The sequence below is a fragment of the Podarcis pityusensis genome, assembly GCF_964106645.2.
Source record: "Podarcis pityusensis genome assembly, chromosome: 14".
Classification (NCBI taxonomy): domain Eukaryota; kingdom Metazoa; phylum Chordata; class Lepidosauria; order Squamata; family Lacertidae; genus Podarcis; species Podarcis pityusensis.
In genome coordinates this window covers 13008797-13030210 of record NC_138039.1, presented here as the reverse complement: position 1 = coordinate 13030210, position 21414 = coordinate 13008797, and the positions used below count along the sequence as shown (strand labels likewise).

Genomic DNA, 21414 nt, shown 5'->3' with positions numbered 1-21414 from the left:
TCCTTGCAGTGATGAGTGTCTAGGTCGGGGTCTAAATGCTTCACACTTGAGAGGTCCAATACCAATACTTTTAAAGAACTACCAAGGTCAAAAATAGATTTGAATTCTGCTGCTTGGTAAACCTTTAAATGTCTCCAGATCTTCATTTTGTGTCATAGAGATTTTGTGTCATACAGATCTTACAGTATGCATAGTAACTTGTATAATACACAGCTGAGTCAACACATTGTAACATCATTCAGTGGTCTAAAGTTCACTGCAGAGATGTTAGATGTGGGATTTGCAACAATATGAAAAACAATGTAACTCTTATTCACACATTTGTCTTTTCAAGTTTTTTTTTCTGTTAAAAAAGTTAAAAATATTTTGCCTGTAGGAGTTTTTATTTATATCTGTGCATGAATGTCAGTACGTGGCAGCTGAAACTTCTCCATTTATTGAAGTGTCAACATTGTATGGTACAAATGAGAAGTCACAGCCCACAAAAGCATTTATGATTCTGAGTATCTCCAGCCCGTTGATTCAATGTGCAGCAGCAACTGATCACAGTAGGCTGGAGAGCGATGTTTGCGCACAACTGCTTCAATTTCTTTTGCCAAGCTATCTGGATAGAGAACACCTCCTTCTTTCAAAATATCTGCAAAACACAAGTTTATATACAGTTACCAAAAACAGCTTGTCCTTCACTTCCTACTGTTTGCCAAAAACACAGGAGCCTTCTTAGCTTAGAAAGCATGCATTTTTTTTCAGAAACAATATGAAGCTGATCATACCAAATATAAATAGAAAACTTTTAAAAGCACATGAACTTTAAGTATTTTCATAGTTTCTCCCTGTGTTGCAAAAATAACTCAAAATCCTCCTGGAGTTTTTTCAGGAAAAAAATGATGCCTCCATGGATTCCTTTTTATTTTTATGCAGCCGACACAATTACGAGCCCCATATACACACCAATGCAAATTTGAATATTTTGTGCAAAGGAGCTGTTTCCTCCACTGAAATGGAGGAAAGTCTAGCTGTATTAATGCATTGGCGCACCTGCAAGAAGAGCTCAGTGCAATTTGAGCCTAAAGTTGCATGCTTCAGTCACAGACACAGTGCTTGGTAAAACCTGTAGTCAGTGTCAAGCAAGTTAAAATGACATTTTGCACAGGTCTTAATAATATAAACAGATCATTTGGTGAGTAGATTATGAAAGACAAAGATTGCAAGCTTGGAAAAATTATTTTCTCAACAACAGTAATAAAACCTTCCACAACAATTGGTGAAGCTACTCCTAATACAGACAAGTCAAACAAATAAAAAGGGACATTAGTTTAGTCCATATCTACAAGAAAAGTGTAAACTCATATTTTATAGAGTTCTTCCCACCTATCTCATTAGCCAAACTAAGGCATCCATGTGTACATTTATTCAGAAATTACTTCTCATGGGATTTAGTATAAGCAGGACTCGTATATCTGTACCTTTGGAAAGACAACCTCCTTCATCCCTTCCTCTCCAGTTCCCTTCCTTTGATACTTGCTGCCCTTGCAAACACCTTACCTTCTCAAAGCTGACCACCTTTCACACAGAACATGATTTCCCACTTCACATTGCCAGAGCACTCTCCTCCACCCAGAAAGATGAAGCAACTCTCTCTCTTTTCTGACCATCATTTGGTGTCACAGCTACTACTGCCACAGAAAATAGGTGCTTAATCCAACTTCTTAAAAAAACATCAAAGCGACAACTCATTCAAAGGCTTACCTAAGACAGCAGACTGGATATTCTGGTCAGGGTCATCCAGGTGAACCAACAGTTCTTGATACAGGACCTCAATGTTGGTTTTTAATAGGGCTTTCTTTTCGTCATTGTTTATACATTTGAACCAGCTGAGCAAGGCATTGGCAGCTGCTAGTCGGACCTCATGTGATGAATCATCCAAACGCTTTAGGAGTTCTGAAAAATGATACAATAGCACCAAAAGTTTACTATATGCCATATTCAGTAACAAATGGAAATTATGTTGCAAAGAGATAGGGAACTTATTTTGTTCCTAAAATTTACACTCTGCTGACTAGGATCTAGTAGTGTCTCTCTCTCTCACACACACCCCAATTAAGAACATTCTATACAATAAAATTAACACAATAAAGCAACGTGAAAATGTCTTTATTTTCTTCAATTGACTTCCTGAATAAAAACAAAAAGGTAAGGAGATTCTGTGCCAGGTATGAGAACCTGTTGTGCACCTCCAGGTTCCGTTAGACTCACATCCTCAACTGCTGGCCATGCTGCCTGTGGCTGATGAGAAACGGAGCTTAACAATATTTGAGGGGGCACAGGTTTCCCAGTTGCTCCTCTTCATACTGATCTGTCCTTCCCAGCAAAACCACGATTGTTGCCCGTGGTTAGCAGATTACATTGCTCCCCCCCCTTTTCTTGGCTCAGTTATGTTCAAAAATATAGTCTAACAGAGTCATTGCTTTAAAGGGGCGCCTTCACATGTGTGAACCACTTGTTTCTGTTCTCCATACAAGTTTGCGCAGAGATCACGTTTCACACCATTTCAATCTGCAGGGGTCAGCACCTGCTTTTGCAGATGCAGCAGCACTTGCTCCGACTCTCATCAAACTGCAAGTGGCTCAGGGCATAGCCACATGATGCAAAAACCTTTTTGGACCTAATCAGCCCAGGCCTGGTCAGTGCCTATGGGAGAAACTATACAGGAACCCCACCTGTGCTACTTTCAGCTTCCCCAAAAGTAAGATGAGCGGTAAGAAATCAGTGTTCTTGTGTCAGCTGTCATTATGTAAATTTGAAATTAGTTTTAACACTGGGGGTATTTACTTCATTTAAAAGAAACACACCATGTAAACTAGATGGGCAAACCGTGACATGGGTGGCACAAGTAGCAGAGGCTAAGAGGGCCTCTTCACACCTGTACATGCCTATGGGTCTGGTTATGGTAACCAGTCAGGTCCACTCTCCACTCAGACTGTCTTGCACTCTCCTGCTCCACAGTTTAGCAGGCTAGAAGGTAAAACATAAGAAGGTGCAGGAGGATGCACCTGTACCTGCGAACTTGAGGGGCACATTCTCAAACAAGAGAAGTCAGAAAGATTGGCCACCACCACCAACGGCTATCATACCTGGATAAATTTTGCTGAGTTCAAATTGTTTTACGCAGCCGTCTAGAAAAATGCTGATTATTCGACAAGACATTAAGCGTGTCATTTTGGAATCTTCTTCCAGTGTGGCAACTATTTTGGGCATCAGCACATCTTCAACTTTCAGCATCTGAAAACAAGGAAAGGAACCGCCAGCTTAAGAAAAGGGGAATGCAGTTGCAACCAGTTTGATTTCTGTTATTGTCTGTTATTATATTCATTGACGTCTGCAGGATGCAGGCAAATGCCAAGGACAGGGACAGATGCTAATAAAGTAAATCTCTTAAGAAAAGCATTGTCTTCTTGGCTCATTCACTGAGCAGATTTTTCCTTTAACCACAACGAACAGCTTGACGTGTGGGGATTTGCTTGTGAGAGAGAACATGGATTCACATAGCTTGTTCTCAATCGCTTTACCCTTTTGGCTTGTTCAATTAAATTAATGGTAGATATAATAAAAATGGCCAGGTGAAAATATGAACCGCCTGGCCCTAAGAGGAGGTTATGATGAGTTTGGGTTTCTTATACAGAAACAAGACACACACAGAGAACTCCTCAAACTATGATGTGGCAAACTGCTTTTGAAACTATCAAAAGCAGTTTGTGATATGGCATTGGCATCAGAGAAAGGTAGTGGGGGAAATCCCCCTGGGCACATGCACGCCCGTTTGCTGTGCCTAACTCTCTGGATCCCAGCCATGTCCTCATGACCTTTTCATTTTCTGTGTATCTGCCGTTTCAGCTCCGTGGGGTACAGTAGAGTTCTCTAAAACCACAATGCAAATATTTCAGGGGATTAGGCACATGTTTTGAAGGCTAGGGAAGCAATTCCAACGATCATACGACATGGCTGCCACCACCAGCACACTTTTGGAGTGAGAGATGAATGATTTAAAGTTAGCATTTCTTTAGTATTCCAGAAGATGGTGCTCATGTTCAAATTTAAGCTCTTAAACCAAGAGTCTTCAACCCAAGACGCACCTTAACCACATCTTGCAACCAATATACCCTCTACCCTTAAGCTTTTCAATTTCTAAAAAATCTTAAGGCAAAAGCAGAAAGAGGACCATGGCTATAGTACTGGTGTGACACATATTCTACTAGGGTGCAAACCATGCTCTACACTACACAGCCTGCTTTTGGGTAAAGTATGCAGAAGAACATTTGTATTCTAACAAATGCAAGGATGTGCATGTCTTGCATTCACTCTAGAGGGATCTTCTGAGCTATCTTCCAAACTGTTTAGTCTCTCAGTCAAATGAGTTTTATTGTCTTGGCCATAAGCAGCCACAATATCCAAATATAGACAAACAGTAAAAGTCAAACTACATTTGTAACAGACCACCCAAATCTCAAAAGAAAGAAAAATATGGAGTGTTAGGGTTTGTGCACAAACTCTACATCAGAGATAGGGGCAGAGAATACTTAGTGTTACTCCTTTCCCAAGTTGTACGAAACCTTTGAACAGCCATTGCCTACTATTTCATCTGCCTCCTTTTTTGTTGCGTAGCAGCTTCTCATTCTCCAGATCTTCCACACAAACCTCTGTTACCATGTGTGGTTCCCAATCAATAACTCTCCTTGCACTTTGTTGAGTTCAGGGGTCTCCTCCACACCCTTTCAGGCTCCTATATCATGTTTCAATTTTATTCTGCTGCAGCGCAGTTGATATGTACCAGCTTGCAGAAACCATTTAGGACAAGGATCAAGTCAGTGCCAGATCACGCAAATGGCAAAAGAATATAATGAAAGCTGATAAAAATTCTCTATCTAGTCTAACATACTGCTTTCTTGGGTGGTCAAGCAGAAGTCGCCTGGGAGCCCACAAGAAGGGCCATAAGGCAATAGACTTCTGATGTTATCTAATAGCAACTGATATTCAGCAGCATAGCTTCTCAAAAGTAGTTTTATTGAGCTATTTGGGCAATAGCTGCTGAATTTACCCCTTGAATTTGTCTAATCCTCTGTTAAAGCCCACTTTAAAAGGAACTGATCCAAGCGTCGGGCATTTTTTTTCTTTAAAAACTATGGGCTGGATCTAGACTATGTTAGTGGCACCAAGTTCCCATTAAAATAGTGTCATTTGTTAATTATTACTCACTTTTCACATTCATTTCAATGGGACCTAGGGGTGACTAACTTATTCCAGCTCCAACCCTTTATTTTTATGATTTAGATAGCGTTGCTTAATATACAAATGCAAAGCTCCAATATTATAAAACCTAAGGCCACCTTTTAAAATTATTTCATCAATACTATTTGTGAAGCAGACAGACCTGTGAGGGTGGGAGAGGGGGAAAGGAAAGACCCTGGAGGGGGACTTTGGAAGTCAGTGGGACACAGCAAGGATCTAAATACAGGTAGCAATGCATTTAAAGTCACTCGCTAAAGGATTTGAATAAAATTAAATATAAGGGCCAATCACTTACCACTTGGCCCAGTGCCTTTGCTCTCTCATTTGACAGGATGCTGGAAGGTGCAAGCAGATTTACTTCTTACTGAGCAATTGGACAGAATATTGCCTGCATGTGACTTCCAGGCATATGGAAAGAGGCTAGAAATTTACATATTTTAAAATAAAGCCTTCAACATTCAAAGAAGGGGTCAGCTCTCTAATAATACTTCCCCACCCCTGCAAATAGCCGCTGCCCTGTTTGCAGGTGAAGAGCTTCAGAATTCTGCCTTTTTTATTGCAGATCTTTCCCCCGCCATCAAAAATATGTATGTTAGGAGTGACCCAATGAGAAAATGCTTGCTACCCAAGTATCAATTTTCAGGCTAAACCCATATTCTAAACTTGTTTTCCTATGCTGTATTTTGGCAAGAGCTTTGATTTATAGAAAGACAGAGATGATTTGCATTTCTGGATGACAATATTCAGAATGGCTGTCAGGGGAGGAGGGGGACGTTTACCTCTTCTGGTGAAAGCAGTTCACTGTAAATAAGAGCCCAGAGGCATGATACAGCAGTCGTGCGGATGGCAGCTGCTGTTCTTCCAGCTTGCCACTGCAGATTAGGAGCCAGGATGTCTTTTATCAGGATCTCAAGGTAGTTACAAAACTGCCTGAAGCCAAGAACAAAGAGCAGCAAAATAAGAAGCTTTGTGTGAACGTGATGGAATGACTGGGAGGGTGAAAAAGCACATTTTCAGTCTTGAAAACAAGATAGCCAGAACAGGAAGAACGAAGCATGAAAAAGGAAAAGAATGAATCTAGTATGATGACAGTGTATGTTAACAATACTTCATTACTCAGATTTCTTTTGAGGGAAAGTAAGTGGACTTTGTATAAACATTTCAGGAGGAGGAGAGGCAGAAATCTTTCTCAGCTTCAGGCTCTGCAAGGTATGTTCCTTGTCATCCCAACAGGCCCCTTACTCTAGTGTCTCAGAAACAAACCACTCCAAGTTGACTTGAAGAGGCTTTTAATGTTTCTCTATATAATAAAAATGTAAGAATGTTGTTGTGTAGCCCATGTTGGAGGATTTCCAGTGCTGCATCACAATCCTGGATTTCTATGAAGTCAGGGCAGTGAAGAGGAGCAAAAGTGAAGATCGCACTACAGCAGAGGCTATGGCTTGGGAGCGGCACTGAGAGGGGAAAGTAGTTTTTTGTTTTTTTTTTTACAAAAATGACAGAAGTTTAAGGAAAGCAAGGATGGAGACACTCTGAGAGGCAATGGCAGGAGGGTTGGCGAGTGCAGCAAGCAAGACCACAGCCCCAGTATACAAGAAGTTACCATTGTTACAAATTCATCTTGTCGATCTCAAACAATGAACTAACCATGGAGCATTTACCTGTCTCAGAACTTAATCTCAAGCATCAACATTCCTCTGTGATACAGGCCAGAATCAGGACTAACTTTTCAGATATTCAGATATGTTTTTATGACAGCAGAATGGGGACCTGCCATGTTTCTATGGCAGCAGATAAGGGCCAACCTACACTGGTCAATACCTTTGGTGTAGCACTTGGGGAACTTTGAAAGTATGAAAACGGCAAAAGCTTTTAATATTAAATGCTCATTTATGCAACCATATGCCTATGTGCTGACTTCTTGCCTATCACCCAGTGGTCATGCTCAAGTGATGCCCTATGCATGATCAAATGTTGCGTGTTTCTTGGCAAATACTGGAAAAGCATTTTTGCAGTGATGTGTAAAATGACTGATTATGCACATGGTACCGGCTGCATTACCCAAGGGTTGGGAGCCTACATGTGTAGCATTTTCAAGCAGCTACTGGCTACCAACAGTTATTAGTTGGCCCTCACAAGACAGACTTCCCAATCTTATGTATTGTTTTTCCTCCAGCAGGTGGCATTTCAGAAGTAGTAGTGAAGACAGCGAACAACTCTAAGCTCAGATAAAAACCAAGAGCTCAACATGCTTTCATCTCATTCTAACACTAGCTCTTTTTAAATGGCATTTAGATGTGCCTAGTTGAGCCAGAATGAGGATTCACATTCAAATGTGCATGCTACTGAAAACAATGCAATGCAGATGAATTGCAATTGGCATGTGGATACACAATCTAACGCATACTGGATTTCCACCAGCAAATGATATCTGCACAGGTCTCCCAAGCAGGATCGGGGCATTTACATCTTCAAATCAAAATCAACTCAAGGTCCAAATGGGTGTGCAGAAATTGCTTGAAGTTAATGTGCACCTCAGCTGCCTGGAGGGAAATGGTCAACTGTGTGTCTCATGGCAATATTCAGGATTGTTTTTTGCATGTTACCAAGACTGCACAATGCATTGATTGTATTGTGTTAGTTGTGTTTTATTTTGAGGTACAATGGCCCTGTGACTGTTGTGACAAAGGGCCACATAAAAAGACCTTAATTAAAATTTTCTATGGGCCACATTTAAAAAAAAATACATACACATGACACAGCTGTGTAACATCTAGCCAGCTTGCCATTGGCAAAGAGCCACAATGCCCTACAATTTCTATAAACTCCAACAAACATGGTGGTCGTGTGACCATGCCTGAATGCACCTCTATTTTAAAAAATGTATTACTGATTGTATTATATTGTATTATTAAAAGCTATATAGCCGTTTCCTCCATCAAGTCATTTCAAACCAGTGTTTGGCTCCGAGGTGGTCTATGCTAAATGACCCCTGAGAACCTTCACGTTTTTGGTAATGGCTTCTTTTAATCCCTTAAATAAAATGTGTCAAAAACACAAAAGATGGGTTTTAGCAGAGCCACTTACTCACTGGCAAAGGAATGCTCTCTGCGAAGACGAATGCATTTAGAAATGTGTTATATTTAATATCTTTGAGGCAAAAGAGGAATAGCACTGCCAAATTGTTCGGAAAAATGAGATATCTGCTCAAGAGCTTTAACAAGGTACATTGCAACCTGTCAATTTGAACCATTCACACACACAGTTGCCAGAAAATAAAGTCTATTGCATGGTTAAAAGAAAGTGCACACTTGCTTATAAAGATGTGGTAGCTGTTCCAACATGGGAATGTGTCTGGCTTTTGCTCAAAATGAGACTTAAATTGCACCCTTCTCTTCCTATTGGGGACCTGAATTGCTCTCAATATTAGTAATTATCAATAAAGCACCATTACTGTGATTGTAACAGTGAAAACATGAAGAAATCATGCCCCTTCCCCCGAGAATGGCTTACCCATAATGCAAAAACACATGATTTCAATTTGTCTTTGTTAATGGATGAAGAGAACCCCCAGCAAAGGGAAAGACAGGCCTCAAGATAGTGCTTGAAAACAGCAAATCTTGGGGGATTTAAGCAGGATACTAGAATAAGAGACATGAAGCCTCTTTAACTCCACCCCCACCCCCCGAGAAAGAAGTTGAAATGCAGCCTTCAAATAATACTTCATTTTTAAATTAAGCCCTCATAAAATCGATAGATTGGCTCCTATAGCTATTCCTTTCATGCAGATCCTCTGAATTACTTTAAGAAAATGCTTCATGAAAACAAGGTTGCAAAGATAGCTTTTTTGCATAGAGGCACTGCAGTTACAATAACTTCAACATGGAAAATCAACAGGTGCAGCTTTTTCTAGTACGGAGACAGTAGTGAGTGTAGCTATGCTTAATTATTTTTGCCTGTCCCACAGCTGTTGAAAGGACAGAACCACTGTCAATCCTACATAAAAATGCTGCTATATTTGGCTTATGGGATGTTCTTAAAGTAAGCAGTTTTGTTTTTGTTTCTAAATGTTCCGAAAGTACAGGTTCTACTTCAGAGAGGGGTAGGGAGACCATGACCATTTGTAATCCAGTTAATACAGCTTCTGTTTAAGATTTCCTAGCCTCCACTTTACCAGATTAACAACAGCCCTAGGGATTTTTCTATGTGTGCCTGAAGAAGTCCAATTTAAACTATTTTTGTCTTTGGGCCAGCTTGGTTACTAAGATTGATGTACAATCGCTGACATCATTTTATTCTGGAGTGTCTCAGAATTCCTCCTTTCCTTCCCTTCTCCCGCCCACCCCCCAAAAAAAACTCCACCTGAGGCTGCAGAATGTCAAGGGTTACAATGCAAAAAATGGCTGCTTGCCAGGAGATTAGGCAGGTGTTGGGACTTGCAGGCTGGCTCCAGTCAAAGCACTTGAAGATTCAGAGGATGTCCAATGTGTGGCATAAGGTTGGGAGTAGCAGAAGCAGCTTCTGAAAATGCCTCCTGCCTTTTCCCCAAAACCAACCCCACCCCTTTAATCCTTATCTACCTCAGGGGTTCCCCCTCATTTCCCCATCATACATTCAGCACATGTCTACATTTGCTGCCAGAAATAAATCAAATCTCACTATGCAATAATATTTCAACATGTTATTGCCATACATTGTGGGAATTCATAGATCAGGGGAGGGACAGCATTCTTCAGTCAAATCCACTCTACAGTATATATGCTTTCTACGATTTAAGCAAGTGTCTAGAGACACAAGGAAGGCCTCTTACTGGAAAATTCCCATCCAAGGACCTGTAAACTTAGGAAGTCCCTTTTCTACACAACAAGCTTCTAGGCATGCATGATCATGAGTACAGTTCTAAAATCATAACGAAAGCTGGAGTTACTTTGGGCATAACTGAAGATGTGTTTACAGTAAGCTTTGAATTGTGTCTCTGGGTTTTTCCATTTCTGGACTTGGCCTATTGGTACATCTTATATTGCTTTTATACAATTTGTGCCAGTGCGCTATAACAACTTCCTTTGACTGGGACTATATATGAGACAGATAGAGAATAGAAACATCTGAGAACAGGTGTTATTGTGAAGGAACCTAAGAATTGCAGAGTTGGAAGAGACCCTAAGGATCATCTAGTCAACCCCCCTGCAATGCAGGAACGTGTAGCTGTCCCATATGGGGATTGAACCTGCAACTTTGGCATTATCAACATCACGCACTAACCACAGCACACAGAGCACCAAACCACATCTTCTCTTTAAACAGCAACTGGAAAACACAACAGGCAATGCTAGAGTTCTCATGCCATGGTCAACCACAGTTAAATGTTTGTTGTGAATGCATAAATGGCACCCATTTTACTCCCCACCCCCACCCCCAATGCAAACCAGAGCAACAAACTTTGGACTTTTGGTTTGTCTCTCTCCGAACAAATCATGACTTGAAGCTAACTTTGTTTTTGGCCTACCAATCGTGGTTTGAGTTAAGCAAGCCACAATCCCATTTTGGACATAATGCTAAGCCAAGGATCATGGTTTGTTGCCCATGCTAGGAGATAAACAAAGTGAGTGAAATCAGCTAATAGCTTACCATGAACATAATGCTTTACGCCATTATGTGCAACTGAATGGTGCTTACCCTTGAGAATTGACCGTCTCATTTGGTTTCTGAAGCAACTGGGATAAAGTACTGAATAGTTTCAGACGCATCCTGGGATCTCTAGATGTCTGAAGACATGTTTTAAGAATGAGAATAAAATCCTGAAGAGCTTTGCCAATCATAGGGCCTAAAAAATAAAAGTGGAAACACTGTTTTGTACTAGCAGGAATTAGTAGTATAGTATACCTTGCATCAAAAGGCTTAGCACTAAAGACAAACAAAAGCTGTAAAATAAATTAAACTCTTCCTTCTTGCAATGGAAGAAAGCCAAAAAGAACAAAACACATCTTCTTTTGGATTTTGGAAAGACAAGGCCTGGGAAACATACATAAACTCCAATGTGCCAGAATATTTGAACCTACTTCAAGCTGAGGTTGCAAACACCAGTTTGAAGCAAACCAAGGTTAGCATGAACATCGGTCCTGTTGCAATATTGCCCCATGGAAAAATTTCAAAAGAAAAGATAGAGGGAAATATGCACAATCGAAGGGAGAAGGAAGCTCACAGCTGCTAGTGATCTCTTAATCATGGTTAAAAGGTGGGGGAATCTGTATTTGCATTAAGCTTATGTTATCCCTATCACTTTAGAGGCTTCATTCCTTTTGGAATTATTGTGCTCACCCATGATCGTTCACATTCATACCAACTCTGCTAAGTCCACATTACCTGAATGAGTGGCAATCACATCAAACTGTAGTAATTCTGGAGAGAAGCAGGTCCAACGCTCGTGAGTTAAGGATACCCATTCCATAAGTTGAGATATATGTTGTTGATAGAGGCCAACTGCACCCTCCAAGTGCTGCACCTGAGCCAATGCATCCATTGCCTCTTCTAACTGGGGGGGGGGGGGGGGAGAGAGAGACAAAAAAAGTTTAGAAAGTGTTGGTTTTAACCAGCTCACTGTGTGAATCCTCACACAATGGGCTGTTAAAAACAATGATGCCTTGAAAACATGATTTATTTAGTTTTAACCAGCTGACTAAAAAGAGTGTTTAGCTGTTTTTCCGATCATGCCACACATGAAATGGTCCTTTAAACAGCCGCCTTTTCTAGTGATCAGTTTGTCTGCCTTCAAGACACAACTGTTTTATTTTTTTTAATCTAACCTTCTGCAGCCCATTTATATGCTCTGATATCTCATCTCGACTCTGGTGTGCCTAAATTGCTGTAACCTGCCTTGGGACCTGCTGACGAAGTGCAGGTAAGAAATATTACAGTAACAACAAAAGAAAATCCCATATCCAACTCCCTGCTTAATCACTCTGTCAATTCTTCTTAGATTGCTGCTCCAGCTTTGATCACTTCTTAAGATTCCTGTCCTCCTCCATTCGACTGCCACTTTGACTTCTTTCTTCCTTCTTTAGATAGTCAGTTCCCCTGCAACAACCAGGACCCCTCTTCCCTGCACTAGTCTTGCACTGGGAACATTAAGCAAATGGAGCACATCTGCCTGTCTCTGGGAGCCTTGGCTTCAGGCTGTAAAAGCAACTATACCTGGGGAGCACTGCTTGGATAATAAAGTATGCGTCATCCATTTTCAGGATTTTCTCAAAAAAAGAGAGAAAATATGTTAAGCAGAAAGGTGAGGTTCTTAAGGTTCAATGAATGTACTGTTCACCAGGAAAAGGCTCAATTTTCTCAAAGGACATCTATTTGGATGCTATCAGCACTGAACATTTTCTTCCAACTTGTCTAGACAAGCCATTTTTCTTCAAAATCATGTTGTTCAGGAATTTATTCTTTTAAAATACACCAAACAGGCCCCCCACACTGAAAAACGAGATTCCTGTGACTTTGTACAAGCGTCGTGACTCCATACCTCTAAGTATTCTTTCTAGCTTTTGTGTATAAATTAATGCAAAATTAAGGTGCCTTACATTTACAGTTTTGAAACCAGCTTTCAAAATTATGACTTTTTTGGAAGTTGCTTGTCAGTGACAAGGGCCATAAATACCAGCTGAGATTATCATGCCTAGAGCAACAGTACAGGAAGTAAAACAGTCATTATGAAGAAGTAAGTGAAGAAGTAAATGAAGAAGCAAGTCTGGCAACAAAGCTTGCTTGGGCCACCAAAGAGCTACTATGAAAAGATGGCCGCCTGATTTATTTGGCATCCGACTTGGGAAGAAAGTGATTTATGGTTCGGAGATAGCCATCGGGAGGAAAAAAGGCCAGCCTTTATCAAAGGCATCTTTGCCTGGTTGCCTCCGATTTTAAATAATGACTGAAACATTTTTAAACTTAGGATGGGTGTGGAGGTGAAAAGGGCAGCTACCGAAAAGACATTGCTGTATCCTTTGACTAAGTACAGAAAGAAAACTTTTTAAAAAAACATATTCTGAGTTATCGCAATTGGCACAAAAAAGACTAGTATCATTAGCAGCTGATTTCTTTACGGTTTTGAGAGAATGCATAACCTTAGGCTGAAGAATACCCAATGTATTCCCTGTACAAAGTATATTTTGGGTTTGCTCTGACTTGCAGGTTTGTGGTTGCTCCCCCCCCCCCTTCTTATTTTTTAGCCTTCTGCAGCATTTGCAAAAAAACCACACACTTGGGTCTTTTTTCCACAATGCTAGCTCCAAGAGATTAAAACAAATCCATCCTTTGAGACCACTTCTTTATGGATAATCTTTTCCCTTCAGGGAAGTTCCAAATAAAGGTTTTATAATGAAGCTCAGATAGTACTCTGAAATCCTGCCGTGAAACATGGTACACTGCGTAATTAGTGAGGGTAATTAAAAAGGTCTTGGTTTTCAGCTTTTTGTCTGGCGGCTTATAGGAAAGGACACAGCTTGGTGATAAAGCACACAATTCGCATGCAGAACATTCCCCAATTCAATCCCTGAAACCTCCACTACAAGGATTTTAGGTAGCCAGTTTGGGAAAGGCCCTGCTGAGGATCTTGGAGAGCTGCCATCAGTTAGATAAAACCAAATTGTACCACCGATAGAATTTGGTGTAAGGCAGCTCTGCTTTTTCTGTTGTATCATCACTTGGGGACACTACAAAGCTTCGTGCGCTAAAGCAGGGAAACCTATAGACCCTTCCAAATGATGCTGGTGTGTAACTCCTGTCATTCATGACCATTTGTTATGCTGGTAGGTGCTGATGGTAGGTAGAATCCAACAACACCTGGATGACGACCGGTTCAACGTCCTGAGGATAAAGGGCCAGCTTTGGCAAGCCAAATATGGTGCACAGGCTTAACCATGCTGACCACGAGCTTAGTACATTTTCGGGCAGTAATTTTTATTTTTCTATTTTTCAGACTGCTTTATTTTTAGTCTTTGCTGCTCAATTGCGAGCGTCTGAAGATTCCACACCTGGAAAGAACCAGTAAGTTCAATGGCATTTGACTTAAGGAACCAAACAAAATCAAAACACAGGACCATACAGCAGTGGTTCTGTCAAGGTTACCTTCACATGCAAGGGTCCAGAAGTTGGGATTGCCTTTATCGTTACCAAAACCTTCGTCAGCTGAAGGCTTACTTCTTTACAGTCCTCTTGGCATACATCAATGAGCGCTTCCACACAGCAAAGCAGCTGCTCCATGTAAAAGACCTACCAAATACAAACAGAAAGGAAATGCTTCCACAAGGCAATTGTTGACGTTCTCGCGTTGCTCTGCCTTAAGTCACATGGCCATATCCATGCTGTTTCATGGTGGCCATGAAAGCCTGTATTCTCCCATAGTTACAACTATGCTAATCACTGTGGCCAAAGGCCATGTAAACACAACAGGAAACAATCATTATCTGAAAAGGACCTAGGGGTCTTAGTGGACCCAAGCTTAACTTGAATCATGAGTGTGATGCAGCAGCAAAAAAAGCTAATGCTATTCTAGGCAGCATCAACCGAAGTATAGTTTCCCGATCATGGGAAGTAATAGTTATGCTCTGTTCTTCCTTGGTCGGACCACACCTGGAGTACTGTCTCCAGTTCTGGATGCCACAATTTAAGAAAGATATTGATAAGCTGAATGTGTGCAAGGGAGGGCAACCAAGATGATCAAGGGTCTCAAGCCTTATGAAGAACGGTTGAAGGAGCTGGGTATGTTTAGCTTGGGAAAGAGGTGGCTGAGAGGAGATATGATAGCCATCTTCAGATATCTAAAGGGCAGTCACACGAAAGAGGGAACCAGTTTGCTTTCTCCTGCTCCAGAGGCTAGGACCTGAACCAATGGATTCAAGTTACAAGTTCCTCCTAAACATCAGGAATAACTTTCAGACAGTAAGAGTTCTTTGACAGTGTAACAAAATCCCTTGGGATGTTGTGGACTCTCCTTCATTGGAGGTTTTTAAGCAGAGGTTGGATGGCCATCTGTCATGGATGCTTTAGCTGAGACTGGACTGGGGTTGGACTAGATGACCCCAGGGGTCCCTTCCAACTCGATGATTCTGATTACTGTTACCAAAGCTGCCCTAAAAATGGTTGCGGATGAAGGGCGGTATGTAATGTAATGTAATGTAATGTAATGCAATGCAATGTAATGCAATGCAATGCATCAAGCCTAAGGAACTATCTGAGACAAGACTTCAAAGACTTACGGGATCTGGATACTGTCTATAATTGCAGCTTATTTTGCATTCTCCTTACCTCTTCAGACCGCTGTCTTATTTCAGGGCAGTCCAGTGTGCTGGCAAGGTACACCAAATGAGGCTGCAAGACTTTCCTTGGCGAACCCCTTATAACTGCTGCTAGAACCATGAGGTAGGATGGCATAGGCACTTTTTTGAGGTCAGACGTGATTAACTTCAGAGATACCGCTGGGCTGACAAAGGCGCCAATCAGCTCTGCTGCATTCACACACTATGAAAGGGAACACAAACACGTTGCCCAGATTATGAGAGGCAAAGGACCAAACAAATTCAACGTGGCCATTTTAAAAACAAAAACTGAGGACACCAGCTTGTTTGCCTTTGCTCATTTTTAAAAAAATGCTTCAGAAATTGCCTTGTAGGCCTTTCCACTCTTTCACTCATAATTTTATGGATGACAAAGTTTTCTTGACATGTATCAAAGAAGCTCAAAACGAGTGCTCAGATGCCTTCTTTCAGCACCAACCTCTCAAACAGGCATCATGCCAAATAGCATATTGATGGCTTACAAACCTACTGTAAGCCATGCTTTCATATTCTGGTTTACTGGCTACTAACAAACCACGATCTGTCCATTCAGATACCATGCCACACCATAGTAAGCTTCCTTAACCATGGTTTGGGGTGTTGCCTCAAATTGAGCCCAACTTTTTACTGTTTAGCGAGGAAGAATGGCAAATCCTAAGAACGAAAGAAGAAGCCTACTAGATCAGACCAGAATCCCCACAGAGGCCAAAGTGATGCCTTGGGGAAGCCCTTGGGCAGGACACAAAAAGAGTTGCCTTTTCCTGTTGCTTCTCCCAGCAACTGATACTGACAGACATACTGCCTTTGAATCCCAGAGGTTCAATACAGCCATCATGACTAGCAGCCATTGATAGACTTTTTCTCTATGCCATTCCTGCACACACGAGCTTTGGAACACTACAAATGAGTAGCATTCAAATCCAATTCGCTTATTGATTTTTCAGAAATGGACAAAAATGCAATATTCTCTTCATCAACATTATCATTTATAGTTTTGCTTGCAAGTTTTACTAACATTATGAAATGGGAAAGAAGATCCTTAAGCATTATTTTTACCCCTAGGAGTGTCTTTTTTACTGTTCACATGTTGTGCTGCTAAATAAGCATGCAAGCTTTCTTAAGGTTGGGTTTTAAATGGCACCTATTGCAAATAATAAAGTGGATTAATTATTGCTTCCACAAAGACAAAGGAAAACAGCAGGAAGGAAGCCTAAACTTGCCATGTCTGAACACCGATTAAAGGTATCACATGGAACACACATACTTCAATATTGTGGGAGGATTATGCAGCAGAAAGAGGGAGAAAAAGATAACGTGAAATTAACTAGAAAGGGCATGAACTGCACATAGTTTTAAAATGGAATTTATCCCCCCAAGCATTTACACTTTAATCTCCTGCTTATGATTTTTAAGAGGCTGTTAATGCTTCACTTGGCCCTCACCACAGGTGATACTTGGAACAATCTCACCATGGATCTGTATAATCGAAAAGATATACATTTAGTTTATGAGTGCCTGTATAAGTTTCCTATCTGCCCTGATCTAGCAAGGATGATCCACAAGTGGATTACCATCCTGGACTGTCTCCCACACATTCAAAAAAATTGCGTAGCATGCAGGAAGAAAAACATCTAGGACTTGGTTGTGCTAGGTTTACTATGGTTAACAACCATGGAGCACAGTTATGTGTGGTGAAAAGGTCTCTGCAGAGAATTTACTAAAATGGAAAGAAAAAAAACCAAAAAACCGTTTCCAGAAAATTTCCAGCTGGATTTCTCCATGGAAATTTTTTCACTTTTATGATTCCTATCATAAAAACAAATCAATAACTAAACGAATGGACACAATCAAATCAAATTTGAATGGATACAGTATTAGTCAAATCTAAAATAAAAATTATAATAATTAACTTCTTTTCCTAGGAAACAAATATATTTATGCACCGCAGCATTTCAGGAATGCTAAAATTAGTATAAACAGTCCTGTCCTCCCCTCTCATAATCTAAACAATGCAAGGGAAATCTGTGCTACTGAGTTATCTCTTAAAATATTTACAAATGTTCCAAGAAACAAATGTTCCAATAAATGTTCCAAGTAAAGCTTTGAATTTGTTTGAACCTAACATTTAAACCACACACAGTTATTTAGCTATTAGGAAAACTTTTAGAATATTTATGAAGCGTGTAACATTAAGCCAACTTTTTAGTTTTACCAAAGACAAGTCCGTTAACATGCTAAACCAGGTCTCTGTCAGCCCAGAGAAGCAGAAATCTTTCTGGAAACCGTGTTTCACAAAGGGGGTGAATTTGAAATTTGCAGACTTACATTCCTAGTCACATTACTTTCCTCATCTGAGCACACCCGGTACAGAGTTCTAAGGAGGAGTTCCATGTGCTGTGTGATGTGGTCCTCTACATGTTGCAATAATATAACCAGAAGCTGTGATGCCTTTATTCTGGTGCCCTCAACCCAGTCAGTTATATCATGGCAGAGACCAGGAAGTATTTTGAAGATATTTCTGATCACCAGCTCCCGACATCCCAGATCTGGACGAGTCACTAGAGTGAAAGAAAAAAATTAAAGAAAAAAGAGAGAGTGAGAATTCAGGGTTAGGGAAAGGCCTGTGAAACAGCTGTATGTTTTTAAGTTCTTGAGTCACAACAGGTATGCCTACAATGGAACTAGAGTACGCAAGCTATACCCAAAGCACTAAGCACATTTTGTTTGCGAATTCATCAAAAGGAAATGAAATACTGTAATCTCACAAAAAGAAAGGGTAAGCTCACATAGGTGATGCTGTTACCAAACCTTCTACCTGCACACCCAACTATTTGCATGGACAAAGTAGTATTGGAAAGTGGTGGTACATAGAAAAGAGATGACCTGCGACTGCCGTGACCACAGCAGCCCTATTTGGACCAGTCATAATAAAAGGTATCACAGAAAGGGCACCTAAAAAAGTACACATGAACCTCCAGTTTATATGCAGCCTTCTGCATACATGTGGAAAAATATGAACCTTAGCCAGCACCCTTATATATGTAAATAGGTCTACAAATATCCCGTAATGTGATTTTTTAAAATGCTCCAGATGCACCTTATCACTCACTTTTCTGACATTTTCCATTGCAAAACCCTGAAAAGGATCTCTCCAATGTCCTATCCCCTCCCCCATCCTCCCAAACTGCTCTGGTGTTTGATTCAGAAACCTCAGAATATGGCTTTATTCTTTCTCAGGATGTTACTGTTGTTGCTCTTTTCCAACATTGCCAGTACGATTTTAAAAACTTTTTCCTGATATCCGTCTGTTTTGTAGGATGTATAGTTTTAATTACCTTTGCTGACAGAGCTAACAAGTCAGCTCTATCGAAACAGCCTGCGATTTGGCTGGACACTCTTGATGGGTGGACATAACATTCTTTTGGCAGTCTGGCATGAACTGTGAACAGCAGCTATAGGCAATTCAAGACTAATGAGGTGTCATTTACAATCCAGATGTAAAAGACACAAGCATGGCCCTAAGAAAAGGGCAATGGGATACTTTATTTCTTATAACGTAAACTGCTACAGCCTAGCGCTCCGTTCAAACATTAAGAGTTTGAGTATCCCACCTTCAGAGGAGAGGTGGATGGCAACCAGAGACAGGGCCTTATTTGGTGGTGGCACCAATGCTTATGCAGTTTCCCCTCCTGACTGAATGATCCGTCCAGCACTTCCCTTTTAAATTTTTAGATACCATGTCCTTTTTAATCTGCCCAAGGTTTTAAGAAACAACACTTTGTTATCTAATCTGCAGAGAACTCTTACATAGGCCATTTTATTTATTTCAGGGTATTTTCTCATTTATTTATTTTTATTGTTTGATGCTTGCTTCTATTTTTTTCAGTTTTGCAGCTTTGAGTTTTTAAATAAACTGTATTTCAAAAGGTCTTCTCGTTTTTTATTAGGATGTATTGTGCACCACTTTGAACATTTTATTTTTTAAAAAAGAAAACATAGAGGCAGGACATGCAGTTCTGAAATAAAGATAAATGAAGACAATGCTAATAGGAGGGGGGGTTGTTGGTAAAATGGAATTGACTGAAGGAGCAGACTCTCACAAAAGAAAGCCCTCAAGCATACTGCAGTTTTGCATGAGGCCCTCTACTTGTGTGGCTGTACAAATAATTAAAAAAAACCCTGATGTAAAACTTAAACAGGATGCAGAACACAGAAGTGTTTGTGAAGCACCTACTTAAAGGGAAGGATCTTCAAAGGCACTCTGAACTAAGGCTTCTTTTTGTCATGGAAGAGAGCATTTGGATTATGGAAATTGACAGCAGAAAAACAAAGAGGTCAAATTCAGAAATCCTGCCTGAGAAGACAAAGATAGAGAGTGGCATCCCATTTGACCAGAGGCATCTCCCCCCCCCCCCCCCAATGATTTTTGACTGGTCCTTCTCAACAGTTCCCTTCATTTCTGATGCACAAATGCAGCTATTTCATCCGCATATCTCACTCCTGTCAAAGGCTTCTCCGCTGCCCCCTACCTTTTCCTAACCTGTCTGCACCCCTATCCTAAGGCAATGCTTTCTTCTTCTTCTTCTCAGTGGAAAGTCGCCCTATTGTCAGGATGGCTTTCAGTTCCTTCTTTGCTTTTCACCCTGACCTGCAATCTCTGTCAACGGGAGATCAAAGCACACTGAGGCAGAGGTGTCAGGTTCATTAGCTTGCAGCTAGAAAAACTGGGGTTAGAGAGAAAAATTCAGGGGCAGGGGGAGGAAGGAAACGGGTGGTCTGCATTTTGGAGGTGAAGTTCTTCAGAAACCATTTACCTAGAGAGAGAAGCAGATACTGAAATGTACCTGTTACATGGATGTTGGAGATTAAACTTGGTGCCTTGGAACCTAATATGTTTATAATGTGTTGGCACTGGCGTGATTAGACTGTACGTCTTGCCTTGATCTAACTAACACTGTGATGTGTACATAAACCCCTATCTTGTAACCCCTGCATAAATGGGGAGCTGCCTGTACTTTATGTAACTTGGTAAAGGGATTTGTTCTTGTATTTATTTATTTTTTTGGAATTTTCAAATCAATTGTGCTTTACAACTTGAATAAAAAAGGGAAAAGGTGCCATAAACTGTGCCAAATATTTCCCCAACAGGTTGTTTACAGAAAACATCAAAATAAACTTTAGTGAATTTCACCAGGTCCAGGAGTTCTGAAAATGCCCCAAATGTAAAATGAGGAAGCATTTGCTACTACCATTGAAGACGTCTGTTAAACATGTTAAATCATCAGGAGTCAGCCTGTAGCACAGGCACCACATGTTGCACAAGCTGCAGTCATTTGGGGCAAAGGTAGAAGGACCTGTAGCCCTGGCTATTCATATACTCCTGCCTTGGTGTCCCAGGTGTGCTAGCCCCCAGCTCAATAAACTAAAATTACACCAGAGCACAGAAACCTCTCATGTACTGCATCAAAGCAGCAATTTCTCATACTTTGGCCTCATCTTACATCACAAAAGGCTTGCCAAAAAGACTGGCCACTGTTAAAGTTGTCACAGCCAGGTAAGAGCTTGTCTCGTACAATTCTTTAGTAAAGGCAAAGACAACAAGAACCATTCTACAAACCTGTTTTGAACCTCTTAAAAGATACAGTGAAAAATTATCGGGTCAGTTGTCTAAAAAGGTCCATAAATCTTTCCACAGGAGATGCAATTACAAGATGTTAGAAGGCACGATGCATGAAAAATCTCAGTTCAGCTAGGCAGTTGGGGGTTTGCCCAACCTTGTGATCTACACTTGTTTTGCAAAGAA

At 40.7% G+C, this 21414-nt stretch overlaps 1 protein-coding gene across 1 annotated transcript in view; it reads right to left on the bottom strand.

Moving 5' to 3' along the window:
* Positions 1-364: 364 nt before the first annotated feature.
* The window catches only part of DNAAF5 (dynein axonemal assembly factor 5), a 26358-nt gene continuing 5308 nt past the window's right edge, over positions 365-21414 (bottom strand). The window contains exons 5-13 of the mRNA XM_080981021.1: positions 17937-18169; positions 15583-15795; positions 14404-14547; positions 11650-11818; positions 10963-11110; positions 6066-6216; positions 3135-3282; positions 1750-1941; positions 365-637 (exon numbers count right to left, since the gene is read on the bottom strand). Coding sequence (XP_080837147.1) covers positions 492-637; positions 1750-1941; positions 3135-3282; positions 6066-6216; positions 10963-11110; positions 11650-11818; positions 14404-14547; positions 15583-15795; positions 17937-18169 — 1544 coding nt within the window. The 3' untranslated portion in view covers positions 365-491. The remainder of the gene's footprint in view (positions 638-1749; positions 1942-3134; positions 3283-6065; positions 6217-10962; positions 11111-11649; positions 11819-14403; positions 14548-15582; positions 15796-17936; positions 18170-21414) is intronic.